This window comes from Astatotilapia calliptera, chromosome 17 (assembly GCF_900246225.1).
Source record: "Astatotilapia calliptera chromosome 17, fAstCal1.2, whole genome shotgun sequence".
Taxonomy (NCBI): domain Eukaryota; kingdom Metazoa; phylum Chordata; class Actinopteri; order Cichliformes; family Cichlidae; genus Astatotilapia; species Astatotilapia calliptera.
Window position 1 is genome coordinate 15,049,224 of NC_039318.1, and position 18,932 is coordinate 15,068,155.

Here is an 18,932-nt window from a genome sequence, read left to right on the forward strand (position 1 = left end):
AAAGCAAACTCTACAGGAAGCTTTGTGATGCATATTTTGAGACAAACTTCTTCCTAAGAATACTCAGGCCAGTCAGTGGTCAGAGCTTATTCATCTCAATGGTGAGTCTCTTCTGCCAGAAATAGATGATCACCAACACTGAAAGACAAACAGTAACTCACTTAAACTGAAACACCATCCATAAAGTGGAGAAGAAAGATTTTCTATTATTTCTGCTGAAATCAAAGTGGAAAGTGGTGTAAAACCATCATTTTGCCTAAGATTGTCTAATAATCCGTAAATGTAGAAAAGAAACAATTCTCTCACTTACCTGCAATAACACAGGGTATCAGCATGAAACGTAATATCTGCAGGGCTTCGTGTAACTGGGAATCAAGCCCAAGACTTACTGTCCTGTCACCATAATTTATCTACAAAATAAAGAGAAACATTTTACAGAGAGAGTTCTCACCAGAGCAACAGGCCAAAAATTGTTATTGTATGCATAAATATCATTTTGAAGTTTGAAAGGCAACTGTTTGTTACCAATACAGATGAAAAAGTCTGTTTGCCCTCAGTTTCAGGTTTCTCCTCTAGAAAACATCAAACTGAGAACTTTGATGTTGTCATCTCCACAAAGAAAGGATGTTTTCTAAAGAACACCTCACCTCACCTCACCATACATTTCAATTCAATTTTATTTATATAGCGTCAACAAGTTCGGTTTGTTTTTTTCCGGTGATACTTATCTAGCTGGGGGTAGCATGAAAGAAAGATTTACCAGCAACTCCTCAAATTCAGGGTTGGTTAGTCTTTTAATCTCACAGATGAAAGAGTCAGAGTTGTTACTGGTTTCTTTGGCTTTCATGATGCACTGGTATTCCGTATTGTCTTGAACGCCCCACACTGATAACTCATCTATCATCATCTCCAGCTTGTCTGTCTTTTTCTAAATGAAGAAAAACAAAGGCTAGCTGTCACATGTTTGTATATGTATGAAAATTAAAAAAAAAAAAAAAAACTAACCTGAATGGTGATGCGCACATCTTCCCCTGTCCTTATAACTGTGAAGCTGGTAAACTCAGGGTCTGGATAGTAGGGGAGTTTAATGGAGCAGGCCAAGGTTTCATTGGCTACTTTGACAAACATAGTGCTGCTAGAAATGCTCCCAGCTGCAGGTGAATTGTAGGTGAGATACTGCAATGAAATTAAATAAACAGAAAAGACAGCATGACATGACTAAAGCAGGACATAAGATTATGACATGCGTGTGTCAGATGTCCACATCCGAAATGTTCAGAGCTCATGTATAAAAACATCTTGATGTCATTTCAAAGGCACATTGTTTGTGTCTACAGACCAACCTCAGAGCTGATGTTTCTGGGAAGTCTGACATCCTGCATTGCGTGGCTGTGGAAGACCCCTTCAACAAAGTTAAGGTGAGACCCCATGAGTGTGATCTTCCTCTTCCCACTGCAGGACAGGAAGCGGGCTTTAGTCAGAGCAGAGGGACTGCAAGGAAAAAAATCATCTGATCCCACACTCCTTTCAAACAGTTAGCATAACCCACATTTTTGTCAATTCTCAACAGTGTGAATTATTCAAACTGTGTTTTAAACATGATTTGATAGAGTAGTGAGAGATGTCCAAAAACATTTCCTCCAGATTTAACAGTTTTCATTTAATAAAGATCTTTTTATGTTTAGATGTTACTGTTGTTTTCAGCTTGATTAAAAGCTCACTAATAGGAGTTATTGCTATCTGGGACTGATCCAACATGAAAGCATAAGCAAGGTCTGGATGAGAATGAAGGCACGATCATTCACATACGTGCACAGGTAGGGGAAGGAGTTGTAGGAGGTAAAGAAGATGCCAGTTTTATACTAGTAAAAATATTTCACTGGAAAATTAAGAGCTCTCCACACGTAGGCTGCAGTCTGAACACTGAATCATTATTTTAGCATAGATAATATGCCTGTAAACTAAAGTGTGTGATGGACTCAGAAGCTAAAAAGTACCCCACGTATTCATTCTGCAGACAGCAGAGCAAAAAAAAAAGAAAAAAGGCTGGTGACTGAGGCTGCAGAGCTCAGAGGTGTGGACTCCAACAGGAAGTAGTCGGGTGACAGATACTGCTTTCTCAACCATGAGGTTCAGTAAAAGCGGCAGAGGTCAAACCAATGCAAAAGCTTCCTTCCTCTTATGATAAATATCTCTGTTCTCTCACAGCAGGATGTAGCAGCACGTGATACTGCACACAAAAGACACACACACATGTACTGTTTCTTTGGTCAAAACACTTTCTGAGACATTAGCAGATAAACGTTCTGTATCTTCTGTGTTTTTTAGGTTTCAGCAAAACTGAACATACCTGATCCAGCTGCTGCTTGGAGTAATATTGGTGCATGATGGTAATGAGCTGTAGGTGATTTTAGCTTTGCCATGGCAACGACCATCTGGGAGGAGAAGACATACGTTGACCACGCCTTTGATATTTGAACTGGGAATGTGGAACGTCAGACTGAAACCAGTGTTGTCCCAAATGGAAGATCTGACCAGAGCACAAAGAGAGAAACAGAGTCACTAACATCATCACAACATGCAGAAAACCCCAAGAAAGACTAAAGCTGAGCAGCAAGGTCTTCCTTAAAATTATCAAATTGTGTGTTTTTATGAGTTTAACACGTCTTTGATTTCATTTGGATTACAAAGTAAACAGTAAATCCAGATTTAACCCTTTCACACACAGTGGCCACTACAGTGGACAGCTAGTCAAAGGCTGGTTTTTTTTGTATTTGTTTCAGTGTTTATGGTATACTTGCACATAAACACAACAGACAGTGCATATTATTTATTTGTTTGTCAAATTCATGAATCAAAATGTATGTTGTCCACCTAAGTGGACATGTAAAGAACTCTTTGAAAAGTACATGTTTAGAAAAATGAAGTTCAAAAGTCTTTTTTTCCATGTCTAATGATGAATAAAAATACTTAAGAAAAAAATCCTAATTGTGGTTGTCATAATTCATGCAAAAACGGGTCAATGATTGATTTTGTAATCGTATCACCAGACCTGAGGCCATATGTTTTGGACACTCGGGTAAAGAGAGGGGCTGAGCTGTCAACTGATCACCACCTGGTGGTGAGTTGGATCAGGTTGTGAGGGAGGACGCTGGACAGACCTGGTCAGAATCAGAATCAGAATCAGAATGGGGTTTATTGCCAAATGTTGAGCAGGTTTACAACATTAGGAAATTGCTGCGGTGCTTCAGTGCAAACATAGTGTCATAAATAGCACTTAAATAGACATGAGAAAATAAAAGTAGGAATAAGAATTAAAAGTGCTATGTAGAAAGATATGTGCATGAGATATACATGAGATATATACATGAGAATAAGAATTAAGAGTGCTAAGTAGATAGATATATACATGAGTGCAGGTGGTGATCAGTGACAAACATGGAATGATGCAGTGACACAGCGTAGGGTCATGTGTTAGTGGCAGGAACAGTCATACGGTTATTGTTCATGAGTCCAACAGCAGAGGGGAAGAAACTGTTCTTATGGCGTGAGGTTCTGGTGCGAATGGACCGGAGCCTCCTGCCTGAGGGGAGCAGGTCAAACAGACTGTGTCCAGGGTGAGAAGGGTCAGCTGAGATCCGAGCTGCACGCCGCAATGTCCTGGAGGTGTACAGGTCCTGCAGAGATGGGAGTCTGCAGCCAATCACCTTCTCCGCAGAGCGCACAACACGCTGCAGTCTCTGTTTGTCCCTGATAGTGGCTCCAGCGTACCACACGGTGATGGAGGAGGTGAGGATGGACTCGATGATTGCAGTGTAGAACTGCATCATCGTCCGTGTTGGCAGGTTGAATTTCTTCAGCTGCCTCAGGAAGTACATCCTCTGCTGGGCTTTCTTGATGACGGAGGTGATGGTGGGCTCCCACTTCAGGTCCTGGGTGATGGTGGTACCCAGGAAGCGGAATGAGTCCACAGAGGTGATGGGGGTGTCAGTCAGGATGATGGGGGGGAGTGGGGCTGTGTGCTTCCTGAAGTCCACAATAATCTCCACTGTCTTCTGGGCATTCAGCACCAGGTTGTTGTGGCTGCACCAAGACACCAGACGTTCAACCTCCCTCCTGTAGGCAGACTCATCCCCGTCCGAGATGAGCCCAATAACGGTGGTGTCATCTGCAAACTTGATTAGCTTGACAGACTGGTGGGTGGAGGTGCAGCAGTTGGTGTACAGGGAGAAGAGCAGAGGAGAAAGAACACAGCCCTGAGGGGAGCCGGTGCTGATGGTCCGGGAGTCCGAGACATTCTTTCCCAGCCTCACATGCTGCTTCCTGTCCGTCAGGAAGTCAGTGATCCACCGACAGATGGGATCAGGCACATTCATCTGGGAAAGCTTGCCTCGGAGATGGTCTGGAAGGATGGTGTTGAAGGCAGAGCTGAAGTCCACAAACAGGATCCTGGCGTAGGTTCCTGGGGAGTCCAGATGCTGCAGGATGAAGTGTAGGGCCATGTTGATGGCGTCGTCCACAGACCTGTTGGCTCTATATGCAAACTGCAGGGGGTCCAGGAGGGGGGCCGTGAGGGTCTTGAGATGGGAGAGAACTAGGCGCTCAAATGACTTCATGACCACAGATGTCAGAGCCACGGGTCTGTAGTCATTTAGTCCAGTGATCCTAGGTTTCTTGGGGACAGGGATTATGGTAGAGGACTTGAAGCAGGCAGGCACATGACATGCCTGCAGTGAGGAGTTGAAAAGTTGAGGAGTTGGTGCACCCAAACGTACAGTGAGGGTGTGCTGGGACCGTCTAGCAGAGGCCCTGGTCCGCAAGATCTTCAACACACACCTCCAGCAGAGCTTCAACAGCATTCCGCGGGAGACTGGAGACATTGAGTCCGAATGGACCATGTTCAGCACCTCCATTGCCGAAGACACTGCATGGAGCTGCGGCCGCAAGGTAGTTGGTGCCTGTCGTGGTGGTAACCCCCGAACCAAATGGTGGACACCTGAGGTGAGGGGAGCCACCAAGCTGAAGAAGGAGTCATACCGGGCTTGGTTAGCCTGTGGGACTCCAGAGGCAGCTGATAGGTACCGACAGGCCAAGCGGAATGCGGCGCAGGCGGTGGCGGAAGCAAAAATTCGGGTGTGGGAGGAGCGGTGTTCTACCTGCACTGTGTATAGTGGAGTGCTGCTGACTGCGACTGAGAAAATCGTCAGGTGGTGGTGGAAGGAATACTTTGAGGACCTCCTCATGTCATGGTCCTGAGTCTGCCGACTCAGTGTTTTGTGTTTCTTTATGCTTTTGTTTATTCTGAGTATGTATTCTGTTATAATTTGCCATTTGTTAAGGTTATGTTCTGTGCCTGCCTGCTCCCACTTCTCTGTGTTCCCTCCGTCTGTCCATGGTGTCACACTGTCTTTCTTGTGAATCTGTCTGTTTAGTTCAGTGTCTTGTCTGGTTCTGTGTCTGTGAGTTTCCTGTTTTATTCTGAAGGTCTCTGTCTCATGCGAGTGTGTTCAGTTTACATTTCCCCTGTCCTGTCAGCTTTGATTTCTCCCAGGTGTGTTCCCCTCCTGTTGCTCATCCCTTGATTGCTGCTATGTGTATTTAAACCCTGTGTGTTCTCCGGCCTGTTGCTGGTTTGTCTGTGTTCCACGGTGTCCTGTTCCTCGTCTGCGATGCTCTGCCGCTCACCCCGTTCTGGTATCATCTCAGGTTTGTTATTTAGCTTTCCCAATTTAGGTTTCTTTAGTTTTGTCATCCCTCATTGCCTGTTTTGCCACTATACCACCGTGTAAATAAACATCACTAGCATTATCATCGACTGCCTGCATTTTGGGTCCTTTTTCCCTCAACACCACACTGCTCGCCTCGGCAGCCGTGACAGTACGAACCGGCCAAACATGGACCCAGCGGCATTCGCACCTTCCAAGGAGCTTAGGGAGGAATTAATTGATTCAGTCTCAAGATGGACTAATCTGTGGCTAGAGCATGAGGGGGAGGAATTTCGTCATGCTCTGGAGGCCCGACTACAGCGGCTAGTTTCCAATCACCCCTGGCTGCTGGATTCCCTTCACCCACTCCTACAGGACTTCATCCTCAAAACACTTCACCTTCATCCCCCAAATGTGACAGCTGGCCTGCCCGGCTTACCACAAGATTCTCTCCCCAGTCCACCAGATAGTGATGGGTCGTTCGCGAACGAAATGGCTCTTAGAGCCGGCTCTTTGACGTGAACGACGCGAGCCGGCTCCTTATCGCGACCGTCGCATTTTTTATTTTTTTTTCCCCCCCTCTTTCTCTCACCCTCTCTCTCGCACTTTTTTCCGCTTCACTCTGCACGCGAGTCTTGTGCTTTATGCTGGGCAGAGGGGGGAGGGGTGGTAGTTACACTCAATAGTGCAGGAACAGAGCGGGAGGGAGAGACCGAGAAAGAGAGCCAGGGACAACAACATCACATTAGAAAGGTATAGTAATCATCCACAACTATTTTCAGTTGCAGATGATAAAGGATTCAGAAAGTTTATTCATGCGGGCCCATATGACAGAGAATATGCATGTTCTTTTTGTTTTCATATTATAATTTATATTTAATTGTGTCGTAGTTTGCAGTGTTTTGTGTTGTTTCACTTTAAATTTGTAAAAGGAAAAAGCGGAAAATTGAAATAGTTAAAAGTTGAAATGTGAATAGTTGATTTTTGTATTATATGATTTATTTATTACTTTTTTTTTTTTTTTTTTTTTGTGGAGTGAATAAATAAAAGTATATTTACGGTGGCCCCTAGAGACAAAGCACGTAAAAACTCCAAAACACGTACGAACTCTGAAGCACATACAAACCCTGAAGCACGTAAAAACTCCAAAACACGTACGAACTCTGAAGCACGTACAAACTCCAAAACACATACGAACTCTGAAGCACGTACAAACTCCAAAACACGTATGAACTCTGAAGCACATACAAACCCTGAAGCACGTACAAACTCCAAAACACGTACCAACTCTGAAGCACATACAAACCCTGAAGCACGTACAAACTCCAAAACACGTACCAACTCTGAAGCACATACAAACCCTGAAGCACGTAAAAACTCCAAAACACGTACGAACTCTGAAGCACATACAAACCCTGAAGCACGTACAAACTCCAAAACACGTACAAACTCCAAAACACGTAAAAACTCAGAAGCACATAAAAACTCAAAACACGTACAAAAGACAACAGAAGTGCTCCTGGATGCTGGGCGCAGTGTTGAGCTTTTGTTACCTAGTGGCTACACAAGCCAGCAAGTACCAATGACCAGATTTGGTGTGTGGTAATAACAGGTAAATGACCTTTTTTTTTTTTTTTTTTTTTAAATTATTTGAACATATATGAGTGCCTGTGTATAAATACACAAACAATACACACATGCTTTCAATTGTGTAATTTAAGTGATCTAGTAGCTCTGCTTTGGAAGTTCAGTTCATGCTAGAAATGTGTTTTATATTTATATATAAACATATATAAATAAAACCACTTTTTTTACGTTAGTAATTCCTTTTGTGCACAATTTTATATTATTGTTAATAATAAATTAATTAAAGCAACAAAACAACCTGAAGAGCCGGTTCGGAGCCGAAAGAGCCGGCTCTTTTTAGTGAGCTGAACCGAAAGAGCCGGATCTCTAAAAAGAGCCGGAAATCCCATCACTAGTCGCCCCTTCTCCCAGGCGGAAGTGACGTCCACACTGCCGTCAGTTACCGGCAGATTCAGTGAGTCAAGAACAGTGTTTTTGTTTTTTTCTGCTCCATCTGAGCCTGCATTCACGAACACTGTCAGTTATTCCTGAGTCTAGAAATTCAATGCCAGTTAACTCAGGTTTATTCAAATTTGAAAAGATTAATTTAGAAACAGTTAATACTTTGTCAAACACTTCAAAGTCTGTTAACACCCGCTCTGAGGATTTAAAGGACTACTTTCATTTTGCTTCTTCCGAGTCCAGTGTTATGCTAACCAGGACTTTTAGTCCGAAATCTGAAAATGAGAAGGACTATCTACTGACTGCTCAGTCAGAGCGTGGAACTCTTCCCACAAAGACTGGTTCTTCAATGTCTGCAGCTCAGTTAGCCGCCCGGCCAGAAGCTCAGTCTCCAACTCCACCACCGTTGTCATCCCAACCATTATTTCAGTCGCCCTCAGTTCAGCCTCATGTTCAGCAGCCACTAGCCCTCCTGTACAACAATTCAAGTCAATTCAACCTGAAGTGAATTGTTTTTCATCCATCCATTCTAAGCAGAGAGACAAACCCATTAAAACTTATCATTCCTCAAAAGCTGTCCAGTTCTGAGACTATGATGCACTCCAGGGCCTCCCCAGAAGCTGGGGTTCAGCCCCAGCAGACTCTGGACCCCTGGAGGTTAAGAAGCCAGCTGAGGACTGCACCCGGCTGTCGCTGCCTGAGCAGAGTCAATGCTCTGCGCAGCTGCAGTCTGCTATGTGTTTGCCAGAGGCCACCGTGCCTGCTGGTTCAGCCCTGCGTGTGCCAGGGGCCCCTGTGCCCACTGGTTTTGGGACTGTTTTTGCTGAGTGGCCCGAGGAGCCCGTCCAGCAACCTGCCTCGTCAGCTGGGGGGCCCGAGGAGCCCGTCCAGCCACCAGCTGCTCTACCATCAGCTTCACCCACGCTGTCGCCTGGTCCAGCGGCAGCCTCTTGCGCCTCGCCTGGTCCAGCGGCTTCAGCTACATAGATCACTTAAATTACACAAGCACTCATATATATTCAAATAATTTAAAAAAAAACATGTTCATTTACCTGTTACTACCACACACCAAATCCGGTCGTTCTTAATTGCTGGCTTGTGTAGCCTCTAGCTAACAAAAGCTCAACACTGCGCCTAGCATCCTGGAGCACTTCTGTTGTCTTTTGTTTTGGAGTTTGTACGTGCTTTGTCTCTAGGGGCCACCGTAAATATACTTTTATTTATTCACTCCACATAAAATGTAATAAATAAATCATTTAATACAGAAACCAACTATTCACATTTCAACTTTTAACTACTTAAATTTTCAGCTTTTTCCTTTTAAACAAATTTAAAATGAAACAACACAAAACACTGCAAACCACAACACCATTAAATATAAATTAAAATATGAAAACAAAAAGAAGATGCACATTCTCTGTCATATGGGCCTGCATGAATAAACTTTCTGAATCCTTTAACATCCACAACTATGATTACTATACCTTTCTAATGTGACGTTGTTGTCCCTGGCTCTCTTTCTCTCTTTCCCTCCTGCTCTGTTCCTGCGCTACTGCGAGTGTAACTACCACCCCTCCCCCCTCATCCCAGCGGAAAGCACAAGGTTCGCATGCGGAGTGAAGTGGAAAAAAAGTGCGAGAGAGAGAGATGGTGTGAGAGAGGGTGAGAGAAGGGAAAAACAAAAAAACACGGCTTGCAATAAGGAGCCGGCTCGCGTCGTTCACGTCAAAGAGCCGGCTCTAAGAGCCATTTCGTTCGCGACTGACACATCACTAATGTAAAGTGACTCACTCTTTTGGAGTACAGTCAGTATCGGCCTGCATCCTCACTGCAGTCACATTATCGAGGTTACGACCTGACAGCACTGCGTGGTTTCTACCGTAGAAAGACACCACACTGGGAGTGATGGAGGAGATCTCTGGGATCTGACAGTAAGACAAAAAATGATCAGCTTTAATCCACGGCCATCAGCTGATGTTGGAAGCTTTGAACACGAATAAGGTGTCAGAGGAACAATGAGTTTGAGGACTGAGGTTCAGACTCACAGAGAAGTTCTTCCCAGACTGCACATTTTGGCAAACGCTGTCCTGCAGGAGGAAGCAGAGGGAATCAATATGGCAGGTTTACTGTCATTGTCTAAAGAAACTATGTAGGACTGATGAGAATGGAAGTTCTGTCTTATTTACAAGGAAAGAATTTAATCACGATTTTTGTCAAGCAACTGAATTGGTATTTGTGAGTTGTCATAATCACTTAACATATTATTGCATATAATATTGCTGCTTTTGAGAAGCAATAGATATTTGAACATTAGACCAACCCACCCTTAATAATGATTGAAAAATCTCAAAAGTAATATAAACTTAAAGTGGAAGACTTAATTATATGATAAGATAGACTTTCTTATTCCCAAAAGTAGATTTAAAAAAGATACATCAAAATAGCCTAAACATGTAGAATGGTATCAGCGAAATAAAATTAAAACAAATATGTTAATGAGGAAAAACCTGAACTAGGTAAACTAAAGGCATGAATTATTACATTGATCTCTGTTTGATCGGCCCAGGAACATCTGTTTGTGTTCCATCCACAACCAGCTTTGATGCACTGCTGACACCTGAAGAGAAACAATCACATATTAGTGTTGAAATCATCAAGAAAACGATAATGTCCAAAAATACAACATAAAACAAAGAGACTCCTCAGTAGTAATACATTTTACTTGGTGATGACACATAATGTTGTGTTATTAGTGATCCATCTTCATAATCTTTATAATTGATTGGACTTACAAGACTGAACTTGGTGGTCCACTGATGTCAGAGCAGTTAGTCAACCTCAGCTGTTCTGACAGTTGTGTTGAACCAAGTCTAAATTTCACTGTGACATGCAGACCTGTTAAATAAAATAAAAAAATAAAAAAAACACGATCAGTGTCATAGCCTTCAATTGCTAATTTTTAGACATATATGTTTAATGAGTTGCAACAGTTTGTAATAACGAACAACTCAGATTTGTCAACTAGTAAAGAATATTTCATCTGTCAGAGTCAGCTCTGTAATGTTTCTATTTTGCTTTTTGGGAAGTGTTGCAGATCAGTAAGCAGGTCTGACTGCAAAGTATTTCATTCGTTGGATTATTTATGAAAACTCACTGACCATCAGCAGGAAGTGTACGATCAGACAGGATGCAGGTGCATTGTGGGAACTGTGGAGGAGGGTTATTCAAAGCACAAATCGAGCTGGACCTTGCAGTGAACTGACAGGTAAAGTTGGACGACACTTCCTGGCCCACAGTCAAGTGTGTGTGGATTTTTAGTAAAATCTGAAAATGAAGAACATGTGTGAGAAATACCTGAAAGCCACAAATGATCACAGTCCCGAGTGTGTTTGTAAGCTGTACCTGTCCGTTTGTGTCCTTTTCAACTTTGTGGGAAATCATTTTGTGCTGGGACTCATCAGGAATGGACAGCCAGTCTGAATCTGTGCAGTCATCTTCAAATGTGCAGCTAGGAGAAGAAGGAGAAATGATCACCAAGTTCAGAATAGTTTGGAGACATCAGCTGCAGATGTTGTTTCTCTCACCTGCTTTTAGAGCCACACCAACCACAGTATGGATCCTGTGCAGACCAACACTCCTGCACATTTGTGTACGTGCTGCACTTTGACACAGGAACTCGCCTTATCTAGAACAACAAACACTTTAAAATGCAGCACAGGTACATGTGACATTAAGATAATCAGTAAATAATTTAAGTACCTGGTTTCTAAATGGCACATACACATGTTTATGACCCACTGGATCCAGATGTAATTTGGGAAACACTTTGCGATCATCACTTGTCCTGTAGAGCACCGTGGGACAGGCAGCGTGATAGTTCCTGTCCACAGACAGCTGACAACAAGAATTTGTGAAAATAAGAATTCACGTTTTTATGTTTAATGAACATTTCAATTGCTTATTTTTCTCTGACCACTATCTTCCAAATGAAAGGCTGTTTATTTTAAGTTTTCCCTCGTTCATAAGAAGTTCTCATGTGTTTGTGCTGCTTGGATTCAGTGTCATGCTGATATCTGCTGTATATGTTGTGAAACAGTCGGTATTTCTTATCTGTAAAACAAACTTTCCGACTTAATCACAAACTGTGATCAAAGAGTCGATATTAGGGCTGGGTATCGTCACTGATTTCTAGAATCGATTCAATTCCGATTCACAAGGTCCCGAATCGATTCGATCCACGATTCGATTTAATTCGATTCGATTCGATTTAAATCTGGGAAATTTTGACAGTCAGAGATATAATTCAGATCAGGACATTTACATATTTTTGTATCTATAAAAAGGAAGCTGACACTCTCAAGACTTTATCCAAGGTGTGAGCATCACAGCAGATGCCTTTGTGTCAAAGTAGCTGAAGATAAAACACAGAAAAACATGTAGGTGATTTTCCTGGCCTGGGATTTTATAAAAATATTCTGCAGTACATCAAAAACGAAAGAAAACCATTAATTAATCAACATTACCTCTGACGTTACAGCGGTTTTATTAGAGACATGGCTAAGCATTTTGCATTTTGAATAATTTTAAAAAGTTTCAATTTGTTCAGTATTGAACAGCAGAAATGAGGTTTTCTTTTCGGAAGAATGTAAAAGGGGAAAAAAACAGCGGCCGACAGCGCTGTAAGCAACAGTAGACTTGTGTAACAAGCAAGCGAATAATGAAGAAAGCGAAACTGTTCGAGAGAGAGGGGGAGGGAGAGAGGGAGAGAGAGAGAGCTGCGCATGCAATGGAAGCAAAACAGTAAAAGAGTGAATTCATGACAATGTTTATGTGAAGCGTTTGGATCTTCTTTTGCTGCTGATTCGGTCAATATTGTTTGGAGAGAGATCAAACTAACAGCTTTAGAATCAGCGCATAAAGGGCGTGAACACAAAGCGCGGACCCGGATCAGCGAGCTGTCGGCTTTCAGCCCCGACTGTGAGAAAGGCGACATCTAACTGATTCTGATCCGCGGGTCGCGCTGTGTGTTTAAGTCTATGTGCAGAATCCCTGTACCTGCTCTCATTTACTGTTTGGTGGTTCTTGAAATTTTGTGAGATGTCACCAGAGATTCTGGCATTTCGGACAAAATAAATTTATATTAAAAAATCGATTCAGGATTTTAATGAATCGATTTTACGTTATCCAAGCCAGAATCGATTTTAATCGATGAATCGATTATAAAAACCCACCCCTAGTCGATATGACCGAAAAACTCAAACCATGACAACATCCCTCTCAGCTTGTTTCTCTATCTCTTGCTCTCGTCATCCATCCATCCATTCGCTTCCGCTTATCCTTTTCAGGGTCGCGGGGGGCGCTGGAGCCTATCCCAGCTGTCATAGGGCGAGAGGCCGGGTACACCCTGGACAGGTCGCAGGGCCAACACACAGGGACAGACAACCATTCGCACTCACTTTCATTCGCACATTCACACCTAGTGACAATTTGGATTATGCAATTAACCTGTCCCCACAAGCTGCATGTCTTTGGACGGTGGGAGGAAGCCGGAGTACCCGGAGGGAACCCACGCAAACATGGGGAGAACATGCAACCTCGCTCTCGTCATATTCAATAAAATACTTGTTGAAGCTTTTTGAGCTTTCAGGGTCACAGCTCTCATCTCTCCACTCCACAAACAAAACCTTGCAGTGTGTGAGCAGATGAACTCACAGTGAGACTAAGAGCACACAAAGAAGCTACAGGGACCACAAGTGACTGCAGTTTGCAGCAGACTTCAACAATGAAATAAAATGAGACTAGTTCAAATAAGCAAGCTAAAAAATCATGAATAATTTGCCTCTTAAAAAGTTTTGGTTTTTATTTATCTTGGGTCAACGGTTGTTCGTGATTTTATGAATAGATGCTAATTCAACAAATATATTTTGGTGACAGAACTATCTTTCATGTTTGTTTCATGTGAGGAAGCCAGTGCATTTCAGGATGATGAAATGGCATCTTAAAATCAGGCTGGTAAACTAAGTACTTTAGATGTTTCATTTCATACACACCTTAATGAGCTGGCCGTCTCCTGTCCCAATGAAGAAAACCATCCAGCCTCTCTGCCTCACTGCCAGCACAGAGGTCATGTAGCTGTGCCTGAAGAGGACTGCCTTAGGTTTTAGGATCTTTGGCTGAGAAACAAACACACTGATCATCAAATCTGATATTGTAGATATGTTAAGATTAGAACTCAAGATGGTTAAAATAGAAATAAGTTGTATTCCCTCCAAACCTAATGAAGTGCTTTAAATCTATGAACCCAAACAGCATATTCATTAATTGTGTTTACACCTTGAGAAATCACATACTCAGCTTGAAAATCATTCAAATATGATTTAATGGTGAATAAACTGAATCAACTATGATGCAATTTTCTCATATATAATTAAAGAATGTGCTATTTCAAGGGTTCACAGCATTTCATGAAGTATGGGAGTAACTATTATACAGATAATGAATCTTTATGAAGTCACATGAGAGCAATGACCACAACTGACATCTGTCACCACAGCAGCACCTCTGCTAGTGACTAATTAACTGACCTCTCACTAGGAGCATGATAGTGTGGGGACAGTGGCACTGAGAATTTAGAGACCCATTGATATGAGGAACCGTGGTAATGTAGGGATGGAAAGTGTCTTTTTGTTTGCATTTTTAAAAATTATTTCCAAGTAATCACTGTTATGGTTAGAACGGCGTGGTGGAGTGACTGAACTATAATTCCAAAAAGGTAACGGCTCTTTCATACCGCCTTCACCCTTTACAAATGATAAACAGTAGTTTAGTCCATTTTGTAGTGGGATGTGCCTCCACATCACAGAAACAAAGCAACATCTGGGTATCAAAGAAAAAAAAAGTAGAAGTCAAAGCAAACTGATCAGCAGCCGTTACGATGGCAAAATATTGTAACACAAGGGGAACTCCTACAGAAGCAAATAGAAGTTTTTCCAAGTAATGATTTGTACTCTCAGCAGTTTCAGCTGAAGGTTTAGCATCACTGAGACCAAGCAGCATTTTGCTTCAGGATGGTGAAGTGCTATTTTTAAAATATTATTTCATTGTATATTTCTAATATTACATTTTTTTACATTTCAAAGTTTGTCATAAATCAGAAAACTTTATTGTAGGACAGAAAACTAACCTCCAGTGCAATGGTTGATTTTAATTTCTTTTTGTTAAAAATATAAAATAAAAAGATTTGAAACTGATGTTGATCAAATAGTGATGAAGTCAAACATCATTCAGTGAAACTCAGTTTGTTTGTCACATGCACCAGCAGACATACCAGCAGCTTAAATAATTCAGACTCCTTTTTCTTGTGTCTTCAGTAAAACTTTTGAATTTCTTTGATTTTGTGTAGAAATTAACAGAGATATTGTTTTTTAAACCGCTTTTTGCCTCATATTTTCTATCTATCTTATTTTTTTTATTATGGTAATTATTGGCTTCTCCTTTTTATATTCATAAAAAGACAAATATGAATTCATTTACTATATGTATTTTTACATTATATAAACCTATTATACATATATATATGTATAATAGGTTTATATATATATATATATATATATATATATATATATATATATATATATATATATATATATATATATATATATTTCTTTTTTTTTTTTTACGGGAAAGTTTGAGCCTAACATTAACTGTTTATGTGAAGTAGCAGACTGAGTCTGAATCGATTGATGTTTCTAGTTTTGTGACCACACTGTGTGATAAAGTAATCTGCCTCTCTGTGAACATTTTAGCGATCGTGGCTCAAGAGTTGGGAGTTCGCCTTGTAATCGGAAGGTTGCCGGTTCGAGCCCCAGCTTGGACAGTCTCGGTCGTTGTGTCCTTGGGCAAGACACTTCACCTGTTGCCTACTGGTGGTGGTCAGAGGGCCTGGTGGCGCCAGTGTCCGGCAGCCTCGCCTCTGTCAGTGCGCCCCAGGGTGGCTGTGGCTACAATGTAGCTTACCATCACCAGTGTGTGAATGTGTGCGTGAATGGGTGGATGACTGGATATGTAAAGCGCTTTGGGGTCCTTAGGGACTAGAAAAGCGCTATATAAATACAGGCCATTTACCATTTTTTACCATTTTGCTTTCATGATTGTCCACGTGAAAATGTGGAGGCACAGGTGGAAACTACATTCAGGAACCATTCAGAACATGTTTAGAAGTTATACAGCGACCCACCGTCACTTCTGATGGCACAGAGGTATAGAAGTCTGGATCTCTGTCGGTGTTCCTGCTGTAATCAGGGCTGATGTCAAACACCATCAGCTTGGTGTCGGTATCTCCTCCATCCACACTGAACACGCCGCTCCAAAGCACCGGCTGCTCCCCCGGGATGACCGAGGAGGCCACGAGTCTGCTGCTGTCACCGTCAGAGACACTGAGAGTCGCGCCCCGCAGAGACTTGAGTGTATCAGTTTTGCTTTTTTCGCCTTTGAGCCAAATGAGACGGACTCTGTTTGTTTGAGCTGAGAGCGCGTTGGAGAACAGATAGATGGTTGAATTAAGCTGAAACCCGTCAACAAACTCCACATCACCTTTACTTGTGATCCCAGGTGTGCCTGAAGCTCCATCAGTTAGAGAAAATATACCTCCACCTTGTTTGTTATCTGTATTATGAAGTATGATAGTCTTCTGATTGATACCACACTTGTTGTTTTCGGGCTTTTCTCTGTTTTGTCTGATCGCGGTCAGAATGTAAGTGTCAGTCTGAGTTTTCTTCTTCACATCCACCAGAAAGCTGACTGACCTGCTGCTGCTTTTCAGAGGTCCCACCTGGATGTGTTCTCTGTACAGAAGGTTGGAGATGTTCTTCAGGTCCAGAACCTCGCAGTAACTGCAGTTATCGTCAGTCACACCGCAGCTGATCAGAGAGTCATTGCTTGTAAAAGGCAACAACACGTTGATGCTGAAAGTTGCGTTCCCCTCAGCTGTGTCAGAAACCCGGTGAAACTGCACATCATCCTGCTGGTTTCCGGTCTTTATTATTCCCCTCTGGGTCAGACTGTTGATCAGAGTCAGGTCGTGGCTCAGCTGGTACAGCCTCTCCTCTGTGGCGATGTAAACCGTGTTGCGGGTCACGGCTAATTGGCGGATATTTCCATCAAATGTAAAGCCTCCATTCTCCACCAGGCACAAACTCGGTTTTCCCAAAAGAACAGAAAGCAGAGCGAGCAGCAGGATCATCTTGTAGCAGCAGTGATACTTGTGTCTGGGACACCGTCATACACTGAAGGTCTGCACGGCACTCTGCTCTGAGACACAGTGCCTCTAGACTCATGCGTAAAAGCGCAGTGCGCCTCTGCTGAGAAGAGAAGTGTTGAAAGTGGAAGGAGGCCCGCCCAGCTAATAGAAAAATCAGATTCCAATTTTAGGATTTAACATTTAATATTTTCTCTCAGCTGTTTTCTCTACTTTCTGCCATGTTCTGAGAGTCTGTACAGTTTAGTGTTCATTAGAACCTCAACAAAATCAAAACAGTTACAGCACTCAGCTACTGAGAAAGCGTTTGTTGAACCTTCAGTAAGTTGTCACACACTGAAGGAAGACAATGTTCGTGCAGGTGCACACTGAGGTTTATTAATCTGAAACATACCAGAATACTAGTTCTGTGTTGCTGTTGACTTCCATTACCATGACTGGCCTGCGTTACTTTTGTAAGGGATTACTTTATCAGTCACTCATTTGTCTGAGCAGCCACTGCCACCTACTGGAGACACTGAAAATCGCCTTAGAGCCACATCAGGTGAGAGCAAATGAGCTTTTTCACTCTGTACTGTGATGTCAAAGGATACACACTGTATGGTTTTAATGAAGACAGAATATTTTCATTCGATGTGTTTTTAACATAATCTTTACATCAGTTGCATTGAACACAGGCCCACTGATCCATGCAATCACGAAGTCTGTGCTGGCTTTGAAAAGTCGCAGAACTTCCTACAAGTTCTAATGACAGAACCACTAAGGCGACATCTAGTGTCACCTCTGTGAAATTATTTTCTCAAGTTTCTGGCATCTTATATCATATTATTGATCACCGACCAATAATATGATAATATGACTTCTTCTACTCTGACAGAGACCACCAGACTGTTATTACCGACAAATGTCAGTAATAACAACCTTTTTATTTATTCCTATTTCTGATGCTAGTCTGAACAAAGTGATGGTAACAACACAACTGCGACACACCAACCAGGACCAGAGCCCCAGCCAGGAGGCAGAGCACACCCAGAACCCCAAGTCCCCAAGCCAGGGCAGCCAGGCTACCAGGCCAGTAACCTATGTCTGCCAGCACAGACCCATCCCCAGCCCTGCTCCATGCATTCACTAGAAAAACACCACCCAAAGAGCCACCAGATCGTCATCCAGGTTATGACCACAGCCCCTGGGTTGAGCCCCCCAAGAAACCCGTCCCTAGGGAATCCCCAGACACCCCAAGCCCATACCTAGCCCCAATATCAACCACAATAATAAAGTCAGGACAAAACCACGACCCCCCCCCCCCCCCCCCCCCCCCATCCCAGAAGCTTTATCAAGACTAATATGATCTAAAATGAATTTAAATGTTTTTAAGCATTTCTGAGACTAGAAGTTTTGGTCTAGGCTCACTGATAAATCTGCATCCCACTTTGCAATAGAAAGGCATATTGATTCACCTTTTTTGGAGAAGTAAATTTGTAAACTTCAAACCCCAAACAGTAAATTTGGGGTTTGAAGATTAAGGAATTGTACCACACTTGATGGTGTTTGTAATTCAACTGGATTAGGTTTACATTTCTTTTTTGTTATAGACTTGATAATAGACTTAGAATTAGAATTTACTATAGATAGAGGTTATAGACAGAGCTATAGAGCTTTATAAGATTTAGCAATTTAAACTTCAATTTAACAATTTGATATTGAAGAATGTTTCAGTGATTACTAATTCATGTAAGGCAAGACAAAGTGTGACAACCAACCAAGGTCTATCTCAGGCTGGACTGGGACAAAACAATTGGCCCTGGCATTTTTCATCCAAGTGGCCCAGGATGATAACGAGATGATGATGGATCGCTGGACAAGAAATGAACAAATGGGCTGCTGCAAATTTATGGCCACTGCCCAGAGGCCCAATGTTGCCATGAAATGAGCATCTCTCCTTT

General features: G+C 42.4%; 1 protein-coding gene across 1 annotated transcript; it reads right to left on the minus strand.

Moving 5' to 3' along the window:
• Nucleotides 1-38: 38 nt before the first annotated feature.
• LOC113009818 (plexin-C1-like) lies at nucleotides 39-16,977 on the minus strand. Its single transcript, XM_026148391.1, has 16 exons — nucleotides 15,970-16,977; nucleotides 13,784-13,906; nucleotides 11,493-11,627; nucleotides 11,318-11,418; nucleotides 11,136-11,241; nucleotides 10,892-11,057; nucleotides 10,526-10,628; nucleotides 10,275-10,350; nucleotides 9,779-9,820; nucleotides 9,525-9,658; nucleotides 2,351-2,530; nucleotides 1,344-1,452; nucleotides 1,006-1,176; nucleotides 761-928; nucleotides 311-410; nucleotides 39-138 (listed from the first exon to the last, which is right to left on the minus strand). Exons 1-16 carry the CDS (start codon nucleotides 16,972-16,974, stop codon nucleotides 80-82), a joined length of 2,778 nt encoding a protein of 925 aa, XP_026004176.1. The 5' UTR covers nucleotides 16,975-16,977; the 3' UTR covers nucleotides 39-79.
• Between the last annotated feature and the right edge of the window lie 1,955 nt (nucleotides 16,978-18,932).

Coding starts and splice junctions, on each gene's coding strand:
- LOC113009818 (XM_026148391.1), bottom strand. CDS start 16,974: ATGATCCTGCTGCTCGCTCTGCTTTCTGTTCTTTTGGGAAAACCGAGT. Junction 11,628..13,783: donor GAGACGGCCAGCTCATTAAG/GTGTGTATGAAA, acceptor TCTTGTTGTCAG/CTGTCTGTGGACAGGAACTA. Junction 929..1,005: donor ATGTGCGCATCACCATTCAG/GTTAGTTTTTTT, acceptor TTCTTCATTTAG/AAAAAGACAGACAAGCTGGA.